Genomic DNA, 18,559 nt, shown 5'->3' on the forward strand with positions numbered 1-18,559 from the left:
AACACTATATACTAAACAGAAGAGGAATAGACTATATACTAAACAAAAGATGAATAGACTATATACTAAACAGAAGAGGAATAGACTATATACTAAACAGAAGAGGAATAGACTATATACTAAACAGAGGAGGAATACACTATATACTAAACAGAAGAGGAATAGACTATACACTAAACAGAAGAGGAATAGACTATATACTAAACAGCAGCGAGGAATAGACTATATACTAAACATAAGAGGAATAACTATATACTAAACAGACGAAGAATAGACTATATACTAAACAGAAGAGGAATAGACTATATACTAAACAGAAGAGGAATAGACTATATACTAAACAGAAGAGGAATAGACTATATACTAAACAGAAGAGGAATAGACTATATACTAAACAGAAGAGGAATAGACTATATACTAAACAGAAGAGGAATATACTATATACTAAACAGACGAAGAATAGACTATATACTAAACAGAAGAGGAATATACTATATACTAAACAGAAGAGGAATAGACTATATACTAAACAGAAGAGGAATAGACTATATACTAAACAGAGGAGGAATACACTATATACTAAACAGAAGAGGATTAGACTACATACTACACAGAAGAGGAATATACTATATACTAAACAGAAGAGGAATATACTATATACTAAACAGAAGAGGAATAGACTATATACTAAACAGAAGAGAGGAATAGACTATATACTAAACAGAAGAGGAATAGACTATATACTAAACAGAAGAGGAATATACTATATACTAAACAGAAGAGGAATAGACTATATACTAAACAGAAGAGGAATAGACTATATACTAAACAGAAGAGGAATAGACTATATACTAAACAGAAGAGGAATAGACTATATACTAAACAGAGGAGGAATACACTATATACTAAACAGAAGAGGAATATACTATATACTAAACAGACGAAGAATAGACTATATACTAAACAGAAGAGGAATATACTATATACTAAACAGAAGAGGAATAGACTATATACTAAATAGAAGAGAAATAGACTATATACTAAACAAAATATGAATAGACTATATACTAAACAGAAGAGGAATAGACTATATACTAAACAAGATAGGAATAGACTATTTACAAAACAGATGGGGAAAACACTATATACTATACATACAATTATCATTTAGCAGAACAGAGCGACTTACAGTAGTGAATACATATATATAATATATACTGGAAACAGAAGACATGGGCAAACGCCATGCTCTATCAACTGAGCTACAGACTACCTGGACCAATGACGAGCGACAGAGACTGGATTCGAACCAGACCTAGTGCACAGTTACACTGATGCAGGCTAGACCACTGCGCCACTAAACAGAAGAGGAATAGACTATACACTAAACAGAAGAGGAATAGACTATATACTAAACAGCAGCGAGGAATAGACTATATACTAAACATAAGAGGAATAACTATATACTAAACAGACGGAGAATAGACTATATACTTAACAGAAGAGGAATAGACTATATACTAAACAGAAGACGAATAGACTATATACTAAACAGAAGAGGAATAGACTATATACTAAACAGAAGAGGAATATACTATATACTACACAGAAGAGGAATATACTATATACTACACAGAAGAGGAACAGACTATATACTAAACAGAAGAGAAATAGAATATATACTAAACAAAAGAGGAATAGACTATATTCTAAACAGAAGAGGAATAGACTATATACTAAACAGAACAGGAATAGACTATATACTAAACAGAAGAGGAATGGACTATATACTAAATAGAAAAGAGGAATATACTATATATTAAACAGAAGAGGAATATACTATATACTAAACATAAGAGGAATAACTATATACTAAACAGATGAAGAATAGACTATATACTAAACAGAAGAGGAATAGACTATTTACTAAACAAGAGAGGAATATACTATTTACAAAACAGATGTGGAATACACTATACTCTAAACAGAAGAGGAAAACAGTATATACTAAACAGAAGAGGAATATACTATATACTAAACAGCAGAGAGGAATAGACTATATACTAAACAGAAGAGGAATATACTATATACTAAACAGACGAAGAATAGACTATATACTAAACAGAAGAGGAATAGACTATATACTAAACAGAAGAGGAATAGACTATATGGGGAGTGGGAGGAATACAGTAGGGGGGAGTGGGGAGGGAATACAGTAGGGGAGTGGGAGGGGAATACAGTAGGGGGAGTGGGAGGGAATACAGTAGGGGGGAGTGGAGGGAATACAGTAGGGGGAGTGGAGGGAATACAGTAGGGGAGTGGGAGGGAATACAGTAGGGGGGAGTGTGAGGGAATACAGTAGGGGGGAGTGTGGGGGAATACAGTAGGGGGAGTGGGAGGGAATACAGTAGGGGGGGAGTGGGAGGAATACAGTAGGGGGGATGGGAGGAATACAGTAGGGGGGGAGTGGGAGGAGGAATACAGTAGGGGGAGTGGGAGGGAATACAGTAGGGGAGTGTGAGGGAATACAGTAGGGGGAGTGGGAGGGAATACAGTAGGGGGAGTGGGAGGGAATACAGTAGGGGGAGTGTGAGGAATACAGTAGGGGGAGTGTGAGGGAATACAGTAGGGGGAGTGGGAGGGAATACAGTAGGGGGGAGTGGGAGGGAATACAGTAGGGGGAGTGTGAGGGAATACAGTAGGGGGAGTGTGGGGGGAATACAGTAGGGGGGGGAGTGGGAGGGAATACAGTAGGGGGGAGTGGGAGGGAATACAGTAGGGGGGAGTGTGGGGGAATACAGTAGGGGGGAGTGAGGGAATACAGTAGGGGGAGTGTGGGGGAATACAGTAGGGGGAGTGTGAGGGGAATACAGTAGGGGAGTGTGGGGGGAATACAGTAGGGGGAGTGTGGGGGAATACAGTAGGGGGGAGTGTGAGGGAATACAGTAGGGGGAGTGTGAGGGAATACAGTAGGGGGAGTGTGAGGGAATACAGTAGGGGGGAGTGGGAGGGAATACAGTAGGGGGAGTGTGAGGGAATACAGTAGGGGGGGGGGGGGAATACAGTAGGGGAGTGTGGGGGAATACAGTAGGGGGAGTGTGGGGAATACAGTAGGGGGGAGTGGGGGGGGAATACAGTAGGGGGAGTGTGAGGGAATACAGTAGGGGGAGTGGGAGGGAATACAGTAGAGGGGGAGTGTGAGGAATACAGTAGGGGGGAGTGTGAGGGAATACAGTAGGGGGAGTGTGAGGAATACAGTAGGGGGGTGGGAGGGAATACAGTAGGGGAGTGTGAGGGAATACAGTAGGGGGAGTGTGAGGGAATACAGTAGGGGGAGTGGGAGGGAATACAGTAGGGGGAGTGGGAGGGAATACAGTAGGGGGGAGTGTGAGGGAATACAGTAGGGGGGAGTTTGGGGGAATACAGTAGGGGGAGTGTGAGGGAATACAGTAGGGGGAGTGGGAGGGAATACAGTAGGGGGAGTGAGGGAATACAGTAGGGGGAGTTCGAGGGAATACAGTAGGGGGGAGTGGGAGGGAATACAGTAGGGGGGAGTGGGAGGGAATACAGTAGGGGGGAGTGTGAGGGAATACAGTAGAGGGGAGTGTGAGGGAATACAGTAGGGGGAGTGTGAGGGAATACAGTAGGGGGAGTGTGAGGGAATACAGTAGGGGGAGTGTGAGGGAATACAGTAGGGGGAGTGGGAGGGAATACAGTAGGGGGGAGTGTGAGGGAATACAGTAGGGGGAGTGGGAGGAATACAGTAGGGGGAGGAGGGAATACAGTAGGGGGGAGTTTGGGGAATACAGTAGGGGGGAGTGTGAGGGAATACAGTAGGGGGGAGTGGGAGGGAATACAGTGGGGGGAGTGAGGGAATACAGTAGGGGGGAGTGTGAGGGAATACAGTAGGGGGGAGTGGGAGGGAATACAGTAGGGGGGAGTGGGAGGGAATACAGTAGGGGGAGTGGGAGGGAATACAGTAGGGGGAGTGGGAGGGAATACAGTAGGGGGGAGTGTGAGGGAATACAGTAGGGGAGTGGGAGGGAATACAGTAGGGGGAGTGGGAGGGAATACAGTAGGGGGGAGTGTGGGGGAATACAGTGGGGGGGAGTGGGAGGGAATACAGTAGGGGGGAGTGTGAGGGAATACAGTAGGGGGGAGTGGTCAGCGCATGCTCGGAGTACATGTTCTGGTAATCCGTCTGGCCCTGCGGCCTTGTGAATGTTGACCTGCATAAAAGTCTTACTCACATCGGCTACGGAGAGCGTGATCACATAGTCATCCGGAACAGCTGGTGCTCTCATGCATGCTTCAGTGTTGCTTGCCTCGAAGCGAGCATAGAAGTGGTTTAGCTCGTCTGGTAGGCGTGTGTCACTGGGCAGCTCACGGCTGTGCTTCCCTTTGTAGTCTGTAATAGTTTTCAAGCTCTGCCACATCCGACGAGCGTCAGAGCCAGTGTAGTACGATTCAATCTTAGTCCTGTATTGACACTTTGCCTGTTTGGTGGTTCGCCGTAGGGCATAGCAGGATTTCTTATAAGCTTCCGGGTTAGAGTCCCCCTCCTTAAAAGCGGCACCCTTTAGCTCAGTGCAGATGTTTCCTGTAATCCATGGCTTCTGGTTGGGGTATGTATGTACGGTCACTGTGGGGACGACATCATCGATGCACTTATTGATGAAGCCAGTGACTGATGTGGTGTACTCCTCAATGCTATCAGAATAATCCCGGAACATGTTCCAGTCTGTGCTAGCGAAACAGTCCTGTAGCTTAGCATCTGTGTAATCTGTGTAATCTGACCACTTTTTTATTAACCGAGTCACAGTATGGGGAGTGCGAGTTCTTCTCAAATAAAATGTTTTATGCGTTCTTCACTCTCGTCCTCACAAAAACGTGCTCAAGAGAACGTCCTCGGAGAATCCCCTTGGAGCATGAGTGTGTGGAGCGCGGTAGGATGCATATTGAGAAACACCCTTTGTTTCCTCCCCAGGGGGTAAAACCACCCTATCGGAATGCTCCGTATGGACTAGGCCACGCCTCTCTGTTCCAGAACCTGCCTCCCCTGCCGGACTGCAACGATTCGCTGTCTGGGACAATGGGCTTCACTGATTGGTCGGCTCCATATGACCAGGGAGGAAGTAGATTAACGAATCACCACACAGCCGCTCCCTCTGGCCCCTCCCACTCGCCATCATCATCTTCCTCCGATGGAGACGAACCAAACGACAGTAGCCAGTAAGACACCTGTTACACACCTGTTACACACACACCCACACCTGTTACACACACTCCTGTTACACACACACCTGTTACACAATCACACACACCTTTTACACACACCTGTTACACACACCTGTTACACACACACACCTGTTACACACACACCTGTTACACACACACCTGTTACACACACACCCACACCTGTTACACACACCCACACTAGTTACACACACCCACCCATTCATAGGTTATTCATAAAGGTCTGTGTTGTGTGATGTTTCCACTGTTACTGCAACATTGTTTTTGCCAACTCCCTCACTAACCCCGTCTCTCCCTCACCAACCCCGTCTCTCCCTCACTAACCCCGTCTCTCCCTCACTAACCCCGTCTCTCCCTCACTAACCCCGTCTCTCCCTCACTAACCCCGTCTCTCCCTCACTAACCCCGTCTCTCCCTCACTAACCCCCGTCTCTCCCTCACTAACCCCGTCTCTCCCTCACTAACCCCGTCTCTCCCTCAGTAACCCCCGTCTCTCCCTCACTAACCCCGTCTCTCCCTCACTAACCCCGTCTCTCCCTCAGTAACCCCTGTCTCTCCCTCACTAACCCCGTCTCTCCCTCACTAACCCCGTCTCTCCCTCAGTAACCCCGTCTCTCCCTCAGTAACCCCGTCTCTCCCTCAGTAACCCCTGTCTCTCCCTCAGTAACCCCCGTCTCTCCCTCAGTAACCCCGTCTCTCCCTCAGTAACCCCGTCTCTCCCTCAGTAACCCCGTCTCTCCCTCAGTAACCCCGTCTCTCCCTCAGTAACCCCTGTCTCTCCCTCAGTAACCCCTGTCTCTCCCTCAGTAACCCCTGTCTCTCCCTCAGTAACCCCTGTCTCTCCCTCAGTAACCCCTGTCTCTCCCTCAGTAACCCCTGTCTCTCCCTCAGTAACCCCTGTCTCTCCCTCAGTAACCCGTCTCTCCCTCAGTAACCCCTGTCTCTCCCTCAGTAACCCCTGTCTCTCCCTCAGTAACCCCTGTCTCTCCCTCAGTAAACCCTGTCTCTCCCTCAGTAAACCCTGTCTCTCCCTCAGTAACCCCTGTCTCTCCCTCAGTAAACCCTGTCTCTCCCTCACTAACCCCTGTCTCTCCCTCAGTAACTCCCTCTCCCTCACTAACCCCCTCACTAACCCTCTCGCTAACTAACCCTGTCTCTCCCTCTCTCCCCCTCTCTCCCTCTCTCCCCCTCTCTCCCTCTCTCCCCCTCTCTCCCCCTCTCTCCCCCTCTCCCCCTCTCTCCCTCTCTCCCCCTCTCCCCCTCTCTCCCCCTCGCTACCTCACCCCCTCTCTCGCTAACTAACCCCCTCTGTCGCTATCTAACCCCCTCTGTCGCTAACTAACCCCCTCTGTCGCTAACTAACCCCTCTGTCGCTAACTAACCCCTCTGTCGCTAACTAACCCCTCTGTCGCTAACTAACCCCTCTGTCGCTAACTAACCCCCTCTGTCGCTAACTAACCCCCTCTGTCGCTAACTAACCCCCTCTGTCGCTAACTAACCCCCTCTGTCGCCAACTAACCCCTCTGTCGCTAACTAACCCCCCTCTGTCGCTAACTAACCCCTCTGCCGCTAACTAACCCCCTCTGTCGCTAACTAACCCCCTCTGTCGCTAACTAACCCCTCTGTCGCTAACCAACCCCGTCTCCCCCTCACTAACCCCGTCTCCCCCTCACTAACCCCGTCTCCCCCTCACTAACCCCGTCTCCCCCCTCACTAACCCCGTCTCCCCTCACTAACCCCGTCTCTCCCTCACTAACTCTCTCGCTAACTAACCCTGTCTCCATCATTAACCCTGTCTCTCCCTCATTAACCCTGTCTCACCCTCTCTCCCTCACTTACTCTCTCGCTAACTAACCCCGTCTCTCCCTCACTAACCCTGTCTCTCCCTCACTAACCCCGTCTCCCCCTCACTAACCCCGTCTCCCCCTTCTCTCCCTCTCCCTCACTAACCCCGTCTCTCCCTCACTAACCCTGTCTCTCCCTCACTAACCCTGTCTCTCCCTCACTAACCCCGTCTCCCCCTCTCCCTCACTAACCCTGTCGCTCCCCAACTAACCCCGTCGCTCCCTCATTACCCCGTCGCTCCCTCACTAACCCGTCGCTCCCTCACTAACCCCGTCGCTCCCTCACTAACCCCGTCGCTCCCTCACTAACCCCGTCGTTCCCTCACTAACCCTGTTGCTCCCTCACTAACCCTGTTTCTCCCTCACTAACCCTGTTGCTCCCTCACTAACCCTGTTGCTCCTTCACTAACCCTGTTGCTCCTTCACTAACCCTGTTGCTCCTTCACTAACCCTGTTTCTCCCTCACTAACCCTGTCTCCCCCTTCTCTCCCTCACTAACTCCCTCACTAACCCCCTCTCTCCCTCACTAACCCCCTCTCTCCCTCACTAACCCCCTCTCTCCCTCACTAACCCCCTCTCTCCCTCACTAACCCCCTCTCTCCCTCACTAACCCCCTCTCTCCCTCACTAACCCCCCTCTCTCCCTCACTAACCCCCTCTCCTCACTAACCCCTCTCCCTCACTAACCCCTCTCTCCCTCACTAACCCCTCTCTCCCTCACTAACCCCCTCTCTCCCTCACTAACCCCCTCTCTCCCTCACTACCCCCCTCTCTCCCTCACTAACCCCCTGTCTCTCCCTCTCTCCCTCACTAACCCTCTCTCTCCCTCACTAACCCTGTCTCCCCCTTACTAACTCCCTCTCCCTCACTAACCATCTCGCTAACTAACCCCGTCTCTCCCTCACTAACCCCCTCTCTCCCTCTTTAACCCCTCTCCCTCACTAACCCCTCTCTCCCTCACTAACCCCTCTCTCCCTCACTAACCCCTCTCTCCCTCACTAACCTCCTCTCTCCCTCACTAACCCCTCTCTCCCTCACTAACCTCCCTCTCCTCACTAACCTCCCTCTCTCACTAACCCCTCTCTCCCTCACTAACCCCCTCTCTCCTCACTAACCCCTCTCTCCCTCACTAACCTCCTCTCTCCCTCACTAACCCCTCTCTCCCTCACTAACCCCTCTCTCCCTCACTAACCCCCTCTCTCCCTCACTAACCCCTCTCTCCCTCACTAACCTCCTCTCTCCCTCACTAACCCCCTCTCTCCCTCACTAACCCCCTCTCTCCCTCACTAACCCCTCTCTCCCTCACTAACCTCCTCTCTCCCTCACTAACCCCTCTCTCCCTCACTAACCCCTCTCTCCCTCACTAACCTCCTCTCTCCCTCACTAACCTCCTCTCTCCCTCACTAACCTCCTCTCTCCCTCACTAACTGTGGTCCTCTGTAGCTCAGCTGGTAGAGCACGGCGCTTGTAACGCCAAGGTAGTGGGTTCGATCCCCGGGACCACCCCATACACAAAAAAATGTATGCACGCATGACTGTAAGTCGCTTTGGATAAAAGCGTCTGCTAAATGGCATATTATTATTATTATTATTATTATTATTATTATTATTATTATTTATTATTATTACTAACCCCCTCTCTCCCTCACTATCCCCCTCTCTCCCTCACTAACCCCCTCTCTCCCTCACTAACCTCCTCTCTCCCTCACCCCCTCTCTCCCTCACTCCCTCTCTCCCTCACTAACCCCTCTCTCCCTCACTAACCCCTCTCTCCCTCACTAACCCCTCCCTCCCTCACTAACCCCCTCTCTCCCTCACTCCCTCTCTCCCTCACTAACCCCTCTCTCCCTCACTAACCCCCTCTCTCCCTCACTAACCTGGTCTCCCCCTCTCTCTCTCTCTCCCTCACTAACCCTGTCTCCCCCTCCCTCCCTCACTAACTCCCTCCCTCTCCCTCACTAACCCTGTCGCTTCCTCACTAACCCTCTCGCTAACTAACCCTGTCTCCCCCTCACTAACCCTGTCTCCCCCTCTCTCCCTCACTAACCCTGTCTCCCTCTCTCCCTCACTAACCCTGTCTCCCCCTCTCTCCCTCACTAACCCTGTCTCCCCCTCTCTCCCTCACTAACCCTCTCGCTAACTAACCCTTTTCCCCCTCTCTCCCTCACTAACCCTGTCTCTCCCTCACTAACCGTCTCTCCCTCCTATCTCCCTCACTAACCCACTCTCCCCCATCTCCCTCACTAACCCTTTCTCTCTCTCCCTCTCTCCCTCACTAACCCTGTCTCTCCCTCTCTCCCTCACTAACCCTGTCTCCCCCTCTCTCCCTCACTAACCCTGTCTCCCCCTCTCCCTCACTAACCCTGTCTCCCCCTCTCTCGCTAACTAACCCTGTCTCCCCCTCTCTCCCTCACTAAACCTGTCTCTCCCTCACTAACCCTCTCGCTAACTAACCCTTTCTCCCCCTCTCTCCCTCACTAACCCTGTCTCTCCCTCACTAACCGTCTCTCCCCCATCTCCCCCATCTCCCTCACTAACCCTTTCTCTCTCCCCCTCTCTCCCTCATTAACCCTTTCTCTCTCCCTCACTAACCCTGTCTCCCCCTGTCTCCCCCTGTCTCCCTCACTAACCCGGTCTCCCCCTCTCTCCCTCACTAACCCTGTCTCCCCCTCTCTCCCTCACTAACCCTGTCTCCCCCTCTCTCCCTCACTAACCCTGTCTCCCCCTCTCTCCCTCACTAACCCTGTCACTCCCTCACTAACCCTCTCTCTCCCTCACTAACCCTCTCCCTCACTAACCCTCTCTCTCCCTCACTCTCTCCCTCACTAACCCTGTCTCTCCCTCACTAACCCTCTCTCTCCCTCCCTCGCTCCCTCACTCCCTCACTAACCCTCTCTCTCCCTCACTAACCCTCTCTCTCCCTCACTAACCCTCTCTCCCTCCCTCTCTCCCTCACTAACCCTCTCTCTCCCTCACTAACCTCCCCTCCCTCCCTCCCTCCCTCTCTCCCTCACTAACCCTCTCTCCCTCACTCTCTCCCTCACTAACCCTGTCTCTCCCTCACTAACCCTCTCTCTCCCTCACTAACCCTCTCTCTCCCTCCCTCGCTCCCTCACTAACCCTCTCTCTCCCTCACTAACCCTCTCTCTCCCTCCCTCTCTCCCTCACTAACCCTCTCTCTCCCTCACTAACCCTCTCTCCCTCCCTCCCTCTCTCCCTCTCTCCCTCACGAACCCTCTCTCTCCCTCACTAACCCTCTCTCCCTCACTAACCCTCTCTCTCCCTCACTAACCCTCTCTCCCTCACTAACCCTCTCTCCCTCACTAACCCTCTCTCCCTCACTAACCCTCTCCCTCCCTCTCTCCCTCACTAACCCTGTCTCCCCCTCTCTCCCTCACTAACCCTCTCGCTAACTAACCCTTTTCCCCCTCTCTCCCTCACTAACCGTCTCTCCCTCCTATCTCCCTCACTAACCCACTCTCCCCCATCTCCCTCACTAACCCTTTCTCTCTCCCCCTCTCTCCCTCACTAACCCTGTCTCTCCCTCTCTCCCTCACTAACCCTTTCTCTCTCCCTCTCCCTCACTAACCCTGTCTCCCCCTCTCTCGCTAACTAACCCTGTCTCCCCCTCTCTCCCTCACTAAACCTGTCTCTCCTCACTAACCCTCTCGCTAACTAACCCTTTCTCCCCCTCTCTCCCTCACTAACCCTGTCTCTCCCTCACTAACCGTCTCTCCCCCATCTCCCCATCTCCCTCACTAACCCTTTCTCTCTCCCCCTCTCTCCCTCATTAACCCTTTCTCTCTCCCTCACTAACCCTGTCTCCCCGTCTCCCTCACTAACCCTGTCTCCCCCTCTCTCCCTCACTAACCCTGTCTCCCCCTCTCTCCCTCACTAACCCTGTCTCCCCCTCTCTCCCTCACTAACCCTGTCACTCCCTCACTAACCCTGTCACTCCCTCACTAACCCTCTCTCTCCCTCACTAACCCTCTCTCCCTACCTCTCTCCCTCACGAACCCTGTCTCTCCCTCACTAACACTGTCACTCCCTCACTAACCCTCTCTCTCCCTCACTAACCCTCTCTCTCCCTCACTAACCCACTCTCTCCCTCACTAACCCTGTCTCTCCCTCACTAACCCTCTCTCTCCCTCCCTCGCTCCCTCACTAACCCTCTCTCTCCCTCACTAACCCTCTCTCTCCCTCCCTCGCTCCCTCACTAACCCTCTCTCTCCCTCACTAACCCTCTCTCCCTCACTAACCCTCTCTCTCCCTCACTAACCCTCTCTCCCTCACTAACCCTCTCTCCCTCCCTCTCTCCCTCACTAACCCCTCTCTCCCTCCCTCTCTCCCTCACTAACCCTCTCTCCCTCCCTCTCTCCCTCACTAACCCTGTCTCTCCCTCTCTCCCTCCCTCACTAACCCTCTCTCCCTCACTAACCCTCTCTCCCTCACTAACCCTCTCTCCCTCACTAACCCTCTCTCCCTCCCTCTCTCCCTCACTAACCCTCTCTCCCTCCCTCTCTCCCTCACTAACCCTGTCTCTCCCTCTCTCTCTCCCTCACTAACCCTGTCTCTCCCTCTCTCCCTCCCTCACTAACCCTCTCTCCCTCCCTCTCTCCCTCACTAACCCTGTCTCTCCCTCTCTCCCTCCCTCCCTCCCTCCCTCTCTCCCTCCCTCCCTCCCTCCCTCTCTCCCTCACTAACCCTGTCTCTCCCTCTCTCCCTCCCTCTCTCCCTCACTCCCTCACTAACCCTGTCTCTCCCTCACTAACCCTCTCTCTCCCTCCCTCGCTCCCTCACTAACCCTCTCTCTCCCTCACTAACCCTCTCTCTCCCTCCCTCGCTCCCTCACTAACCCTCTCTCTCCCTCACTAACCCTCTCTCCCTCCCTCCCTCACTAACCCTCTCTCTCCCTCACTAACCCTCTCTCCCTCCCTCTCTCCCTCACTAACCCTCTCTCCCTCCCTCTCTCCCTCACTAACCCTCTCTCCCTCCCTCTCTCCCTCACTAACCCTGTCTCTCCCTCTCTCCCTCACTAACCCTGTCTCTCCCTCACTAACCCTGTCTCTCCCTCACTAACCCTCTCTCTCCCTCACTAACCCTCTCTCTCCCTCACTAACCCTCTCTCTCCCTCCCTCTCTCCCTCACTAACCCTCTCTCTCCCTCACTAACCCTCTCTCTCCCTCACTAACCCTCTCTCTCCCTCACTAACCCTCTCTCTCCCTCACTAACCCTCTCTCTCCCTCACTAACCCTCTCTCTCCCTCCCTCGCTCCCTCACTAACCCTCTCTCCTCTCTCTCCCTCTCTTTTCATTCTTTCAGCCATCTGACAGACAAGTCCTCCAAGTGGGATCCGTCCGGTCGGGGGGGCAGAGGGGAGGGTTCCCACGATAACGGGAACGGGTCCCACGGTAACGGGAGCGGGTCCAACATTCCATCGCTGTTGTCGATGGCGACACGGAGTCACATGGACATAACCACACCCCCTCTGCCTCAAGTCAGCGCTGAGGTGTTGAGGGTAGCAGAACACAGACATCGCAGAGGACTGATGTACCCAGAGATATACCACATACTGACCAAGGTACCACAGACACAGAGGATTGATATACCCAGAGATATACCACATACTGACCAACGTACCACAGACACAGAGGACTGATGTACCCAGAGATATACCACATACTGACCAAGGTACCACAGACACAGAGGACTGATGTACCCAGAGATATACCACATACTGACCAAGGTACCACAGACACAGAGGACTGATGTACCCAGAGATATACCACATACTGACCAAGGTACCACAGACACAGAGGACTGATGTACCCAGAGATATACCACATACTGACCAAGGTACCACAGACACCGCAGAGGACTGATGTACCCAGAGATATACCACATACTGACCAAGGTACCACAGACACAGAGGATTGATATACCCAGAGATATACCACATACTGACCAACGTACCACAGACACAGAGGACTGATGTACCCAGAGATATACCACATACTGACCAAGGTACCACAGACACAGAGGACTGATGTACCCAGAGATATACCACATACTGACCAAGGTACCACAGACACAGAGGATTGATATACCCAGAGATATACCACATACTGACCAAGGTACCACAGACACAGAGGACTGATGTACCCAGAGATATACCACATACTGACCAAGGTACCACAGACACAGAGGACTGATGTACCCAGAGATATACCACATACTGACCAAGGTACCACAGACACAGAGGACTGATGTACCCAGAGATATACCACATACTGACCAAGGTACCACAGACACAGAGGATTGATATACCCAGAGATATACCACATACTGACCAAGGTACCACAGACACAGAGGACTGATGTACCCAGAGATATACCACATACTGACCAAGGTACCACAGACACCGCAGAGGACTGATGTACCCAGAGATATACCACATACTGACCAAGGTACCACAGACACAGAGGATTGATATACCCAGAGATATACCACATACTGACCAACGTACCACAGACACAGAGGACTGATGTACCCAGAGATATACCACATACTGACCAAGGTACCACAGACACAGAGGACTGATGTACCCAGAGATATACCACATACTGACCAAGGTACCACAGACACAGAGGACTGATGTACCCAGAGATATACCACATACTGACCAAGGTACCACAGACACCGCAGAGGACTGATGTACCCAGAGATATACCACATACTGACCAAGGTACCACAGACACAGAGGATTGATATACCCAGAGATATACCACATACTGACCAACGTACCACAGACACAGAGGACTGATGTACCCAGAGATATACCACATACTGACCAAGGTACCACAGACACAGAGGACTGATGTACCCAGAGATATACCACATACTGACCAAGGTACCACAGACACAGAGGATTGATATACCCAGAGATATACCACATACTGACCAAGGTACCACAGACACAGAGGATTGATGTACCCAGAGATATACCACATACTGACCAAGGTACCACAGACACAGAGGACTGATGTACCCAGAGATATACCACATACTGACCAAGGTACCACAGACACAGAGGACTGATGTACCCAGAGATATACCACATACTGACCAAGGTACCACAGACACAGAGGATTGATATACCCAGAGATATACCACATACTGACCAAGGTACCACAGACACAGAGGACTGATGTACCCAGAGATATACCACATACTGACCAAGGTACCACAGACACAGAGGACTGATGTACCCAGAGATATACCACATACTGACCAAGGTACCACAGACACCGCAGAGGACTGATGTACCCAGAGATATACCACATACTGACCAAGGTACCACAGACACAGAGGATTGATATACCCAGAGATATACCACATACTGACCAACGTACCACAGACACAGAGGACTGATGTACCCAGAGATATACCACATACTGACCAAGGTACCACAGACACAGAGGACTGATGTACCCAGAGATATACCACATACTGACCAAGGTACCACAGACACTGAGGATTGATATACCCAGAGATATACCACATACTGACCAAGGTACCACAGACACAGAGGACTGATGTACCCAGAGATATACCACATACTGACCAAGGTACCACAGACACAGAGGATTGATATACCCAGAGATATACCACATACTGACCAAGGTACCACAGACACAGAGGACTGATGTACCCAGAGATATACCACATACTGACCAAGGTACCACAGACACAGAGGACTGATGTACCCAGAGATATACCACATACTGACCAAGGTACCACAGACACAGAGGATTGATATACCCAGAGATATACCACATACTGACCAAGGTACCACAGACACAGAGGACTGATGTACCCAGAGATATACCACATACTGACCAAGGTACCACAGACACAGAGGACTGATGTACCCAGAGATATACCACATACTGACCAATGTACCACAGACACAGAGGACTGATGTACCCAGAGATATACCACATACTGACCAAGGTACCACAGACACAGAGGACTGATGTACCCAGAGATATACCACATACTGACCAAGGTACCACAGACACAGAGGACTGATGTACCCAGAGATATACCACATACTGACCAAGGTACCACAGACACAGAGGATTGATATACCCAGAGATATACCACATACTGACCAAGGTACCACAGACACAGAGGACTGATGTACCCAGAGATATACCACATACTGACCAAGGTACCACAGACACAGAGGACTGATGTACCCAGAGATATACCACATACTGACCAAGGTACCACAGACACAGACACAGAGGATTGATATACCCAGAGATATACCACATACTGACCAAGGTACCACAGACACAGAGGACTGATGTACCCAGAGATATACCACATACTGACCAAGGTACCACAGACACAGACACAGAGGACTGATTGCAGCATAGATACTGGAGGCTGCGTCTCTCGCATGGATAGGCAGACCATCCCATAAAAATGGATCTCTATAGGAGAAAGCCCTGCCTCCAACTGTTTGCTTAAAAATGATAGGAACAGTAAGGAGGCCTCTGTTTTGTGACCGTAGTGAACGTGTAGAAACAGTGCATTGGGAAAGTATTCAGACCCCTCAACTTTTTCCTGATTTTGTTACGTTTCAGCCTTATTCTAAAATTGATTAAATAGTTTTTTTCCCCCTCATCAATCTACACACAATACCCCATAATGACAAAGCAAAAACAGGATTGTAGAAACTTTAGCAAATGTATATTAAAAAAAATGGAAATATCACATTTACATAAGTATTCAGACCCTTTACTCAGTACTTTGCTTGGCACACCTGTATTTAGGGAGTTTCTCCCATTCTTCTCTGCAGATCCTCTCAAGCTCTGTCAGGTTGGATGAGGAGCGTCGCTGCACAGCTATTTTCAGGTCTCTCCAGAGATGTTAGATCAGGTTCAAGTCCAGGCTCTGGCTGGGCCACTCAAGGACATTCAGAGACTTGTCCCGAAGCCACTCCTGCGTTGTCTTGGCTGTGTGTTTAGGGTCGTTGTCCTGTTGGAAGGTGAACCTTCGCCCCAGTCTGAGGTCCTGAGTGCTCTGGAGCAGCTTTTCATCAAGGATCTCTCTGTACTTTGCTCTGTTCATACCTCTTAGGTTGCAGGATGGGGCTTGGGGGGGTGCATTAATGGGTGTTGGGCCTGTTGCTCTGCTCACGGCCTGGGCATGGGGCTTGGGGGGGTGCATTAATGGGTGTTGGGCCTGTTGCTCTGCTCACGGCCTGGGCATGGGGCTTGGGGGGGTGCATTAATGGGTGTTGGGCCTGTTGCTCTGCTCACGGCCTGGGCATGGGGCTTGGGGGGTGCATTAATGGGTGTTGGGCCTGTTGCTCTGCTCACGGCCTGGGCATGGGGCTTGGGGGGGTGCATTAATGGGTGTTGGGCCTGTTGCTCTGCTCACGGCCTGGGCATGGGGCTTGGGGGGGTGCATTAATGGGTGTTGGGCCTGTTGCTCTGCTCACGGCCTGGGCATGGGGCTTGGGGGTGCATTAATGGGTGTTGGGCCTGTTGCTCTGCTCACGGCCTGGGCATGGGGGCTTGGGGGGTGCATTAATGGGTGTTGGGCCTGTTGCTCTGCTCATGGCCTGGGCATGGGGCTTGGGGGTGCATTATTGGGTGTTGGGCCTGTTGCTCTGCTCACGGCCTGGGCATGGGGGCTTGGGGGGGTGCATTAGTGGGTGTTGGTCCTGTTGCTCTGCTCACGGCCTGGGCATGGGGCTTGGGGGGGTGCATTAATGGGTGTTGGGCCTCTTGCTCTGCTCACGGCCTGGGCATGGGGCTTGGGGGGGTGCATTAATGGGTGTTGGGCCTGTTGCTCTGCTCACGGCCTGGGCATGGGGCTTGGGGGGGTGCATTAATGGGTGTTGGGCCTGTTGCTCTGCTCACGGCCTGGGCATGGGGCTTGGGGGGGTGCATTAATGGGTGTTGGGCCTGTTGCTCTGCTCACGGCCTGGGCATATGTGCGGCTGTCATGTTGAGGTCCTTGCTGCTGCGGCGGTGGGGGGGTGGGGCGCCTATATAGGGTGTGGGGTGGTCTTAGCTGGTTGGGGTGTGGCCAGGGTTTGTGTGGGGTGGTCTTAGCTGGTTGGGGTGTGGCCAGGGTTTGTGTGGGGTGGTCTTAGCTGGTTGGGGTGTGGCCAGGGTTTGTGTGGGGTGGTCTTAGCTGGTTGGGGTGTTGGCAGGTTTGCGTGGGGTGGGGGTTGCGGGTTTGTGTGGGGTGGTCTTAGCTAGTTGGGGTGTGGCCAGGGTTTGTGTGGGGTGGTCTTAGCTGGATTGGGGTGTGGCCAGGGTTTGTGTGGGGTGGTCTTAGCTGGTTGGGGTGTGGCCAGGGTTTGTGTGGGGTGGTCTTAGCTGGTTGGGGTGTGGCTGGTGATGCTGTGGTCTGGGTGTAGGTCCTCTTGGCGTGGGTTCTCTCGGTGCAGGTCCTTTGGGAGGGGGTCTTGCATGTCTGGGAGGGGGTCTCGCTGGTTTAGGTGGGGTGTCCTTTGTTCTGTTGCTCCTGTGTGAGGTGCTGGGGCTGCGGTTGAAGGTGACGTCCTTCAGGGTCCTGGCAAAGGTGAGGACTGCTGCCTTGTAGAGGTGGACCTGCTCGTAAAGGCTGTTCAAGTCCAGGGTGGAGTGGTGGGCCAGGTAGACATTAGGTTTTGAGGCACAGAGTTTAGACACTTTGTATTTGGGAAAAAGGTTATCTTGAATGTATTTGCCATTTGAGTCAATGAGGAGCACAACCTCTGGCCTTTGTGTGTCCTCAGTGGAGGTGTGGGGGTTGTCAGGAGAGCTATCAGGGGGCTGACAACCCCGTCACTGCTGTTAGCTGGTCCATGTGTTCCTCTCTCTCCTCCTTCACTGCTGTTAGCTGGGCCATGTGTTCCTCTCTCTCCTCCTTCACTGCTGTTAGCTGGTCCATGTGTTCCTCTCTCTCCTCCTTCACTGTTGTTAGCTGGGCCATGTGTTCCTCTCTCTCCTCCGTCACTGCTGTTAGCTGGGCCATGTGTTCCTCTCCTTCCTCCTTCACTGCTGTTAGCTGGGCCATGTGTTCCTCTCTCTCCTCCGTCACTGCTGTTAGCTGGGCCATGTGTTCCTCTCCCTCCTCCTTCACTGCTGTTAGCTGGTCCATGTGTTCCTCTCCCTCCTCCTTCACTGCTGTTAGCTGGTCCATGTGTTCCTCTCCCTCCTCCTTCACTGCTGTTAGCTGGTCCATGTGTTCCTCTCCCTCCTCCTTCACTGCTGTTAGCTGGTCCATGTGTTCCTCTCCCTCCTCCTTCACTGCTGTTAGCTGTGCCATGTGTTCCTCTCCCTCCTCCTCCACTGCTGTTAGCTGGTCCATGTGTTCCTCTCCCTCCTCCTTCACTGCTGTTAGCTGGTCCATGTGTTCCTCTCCCTCCTCCTTCACTGCTGTTAGCTGTGC

General features: G+C 51.7%; 1 protein-coding gene across 1 annotated transcript in view; it reads left to right on the forward strand.

Moving 5' to 3' along the window:
* The first annotated feature begins 4,805 nt into the window (after positions 1-4,805).
* The window catches only part of LOC121546642 (constitutive coactivator of PPAR-gamma-like protein 2), a 105,846-nt gene continuing 92,092 nt past the window's right edge, over positions 4,806-18,559 (forward strand). Inside the window, exons 1-2 of the mRNA XM_045213816.1 lie at positions 4,806-5,232; positions 12,422-12,680. Of these exons, the coding sequence (XP_045069751.1) occupies positions 4,853-5,232; positions 12,422-12,680 (639 nt within the window). The 5' untranslated portion in view covers positions 4,806-4,852. The remainder of the gene's footprint in view (positions 5,233-12,421; positions 12,681-18,559) is intronic.

This window comes from Coregonus clupeaformis, unplaced genomic scaffold, assembly GCF_020615455.1.
Source record: "Coregonus clupeaformis isolate EN_2021a unplaced genomic scaffold, ASM2061545v1 scaf0157, whole genome shotgun sequence".
In the NCBI taxonomy this organism is placed as follows: Eukaryota; Metazoa; Chordata; class Actinopteri; order Salmoniformes; family Salmonidae; genus Coregonus; species Coregonus clupeaformis.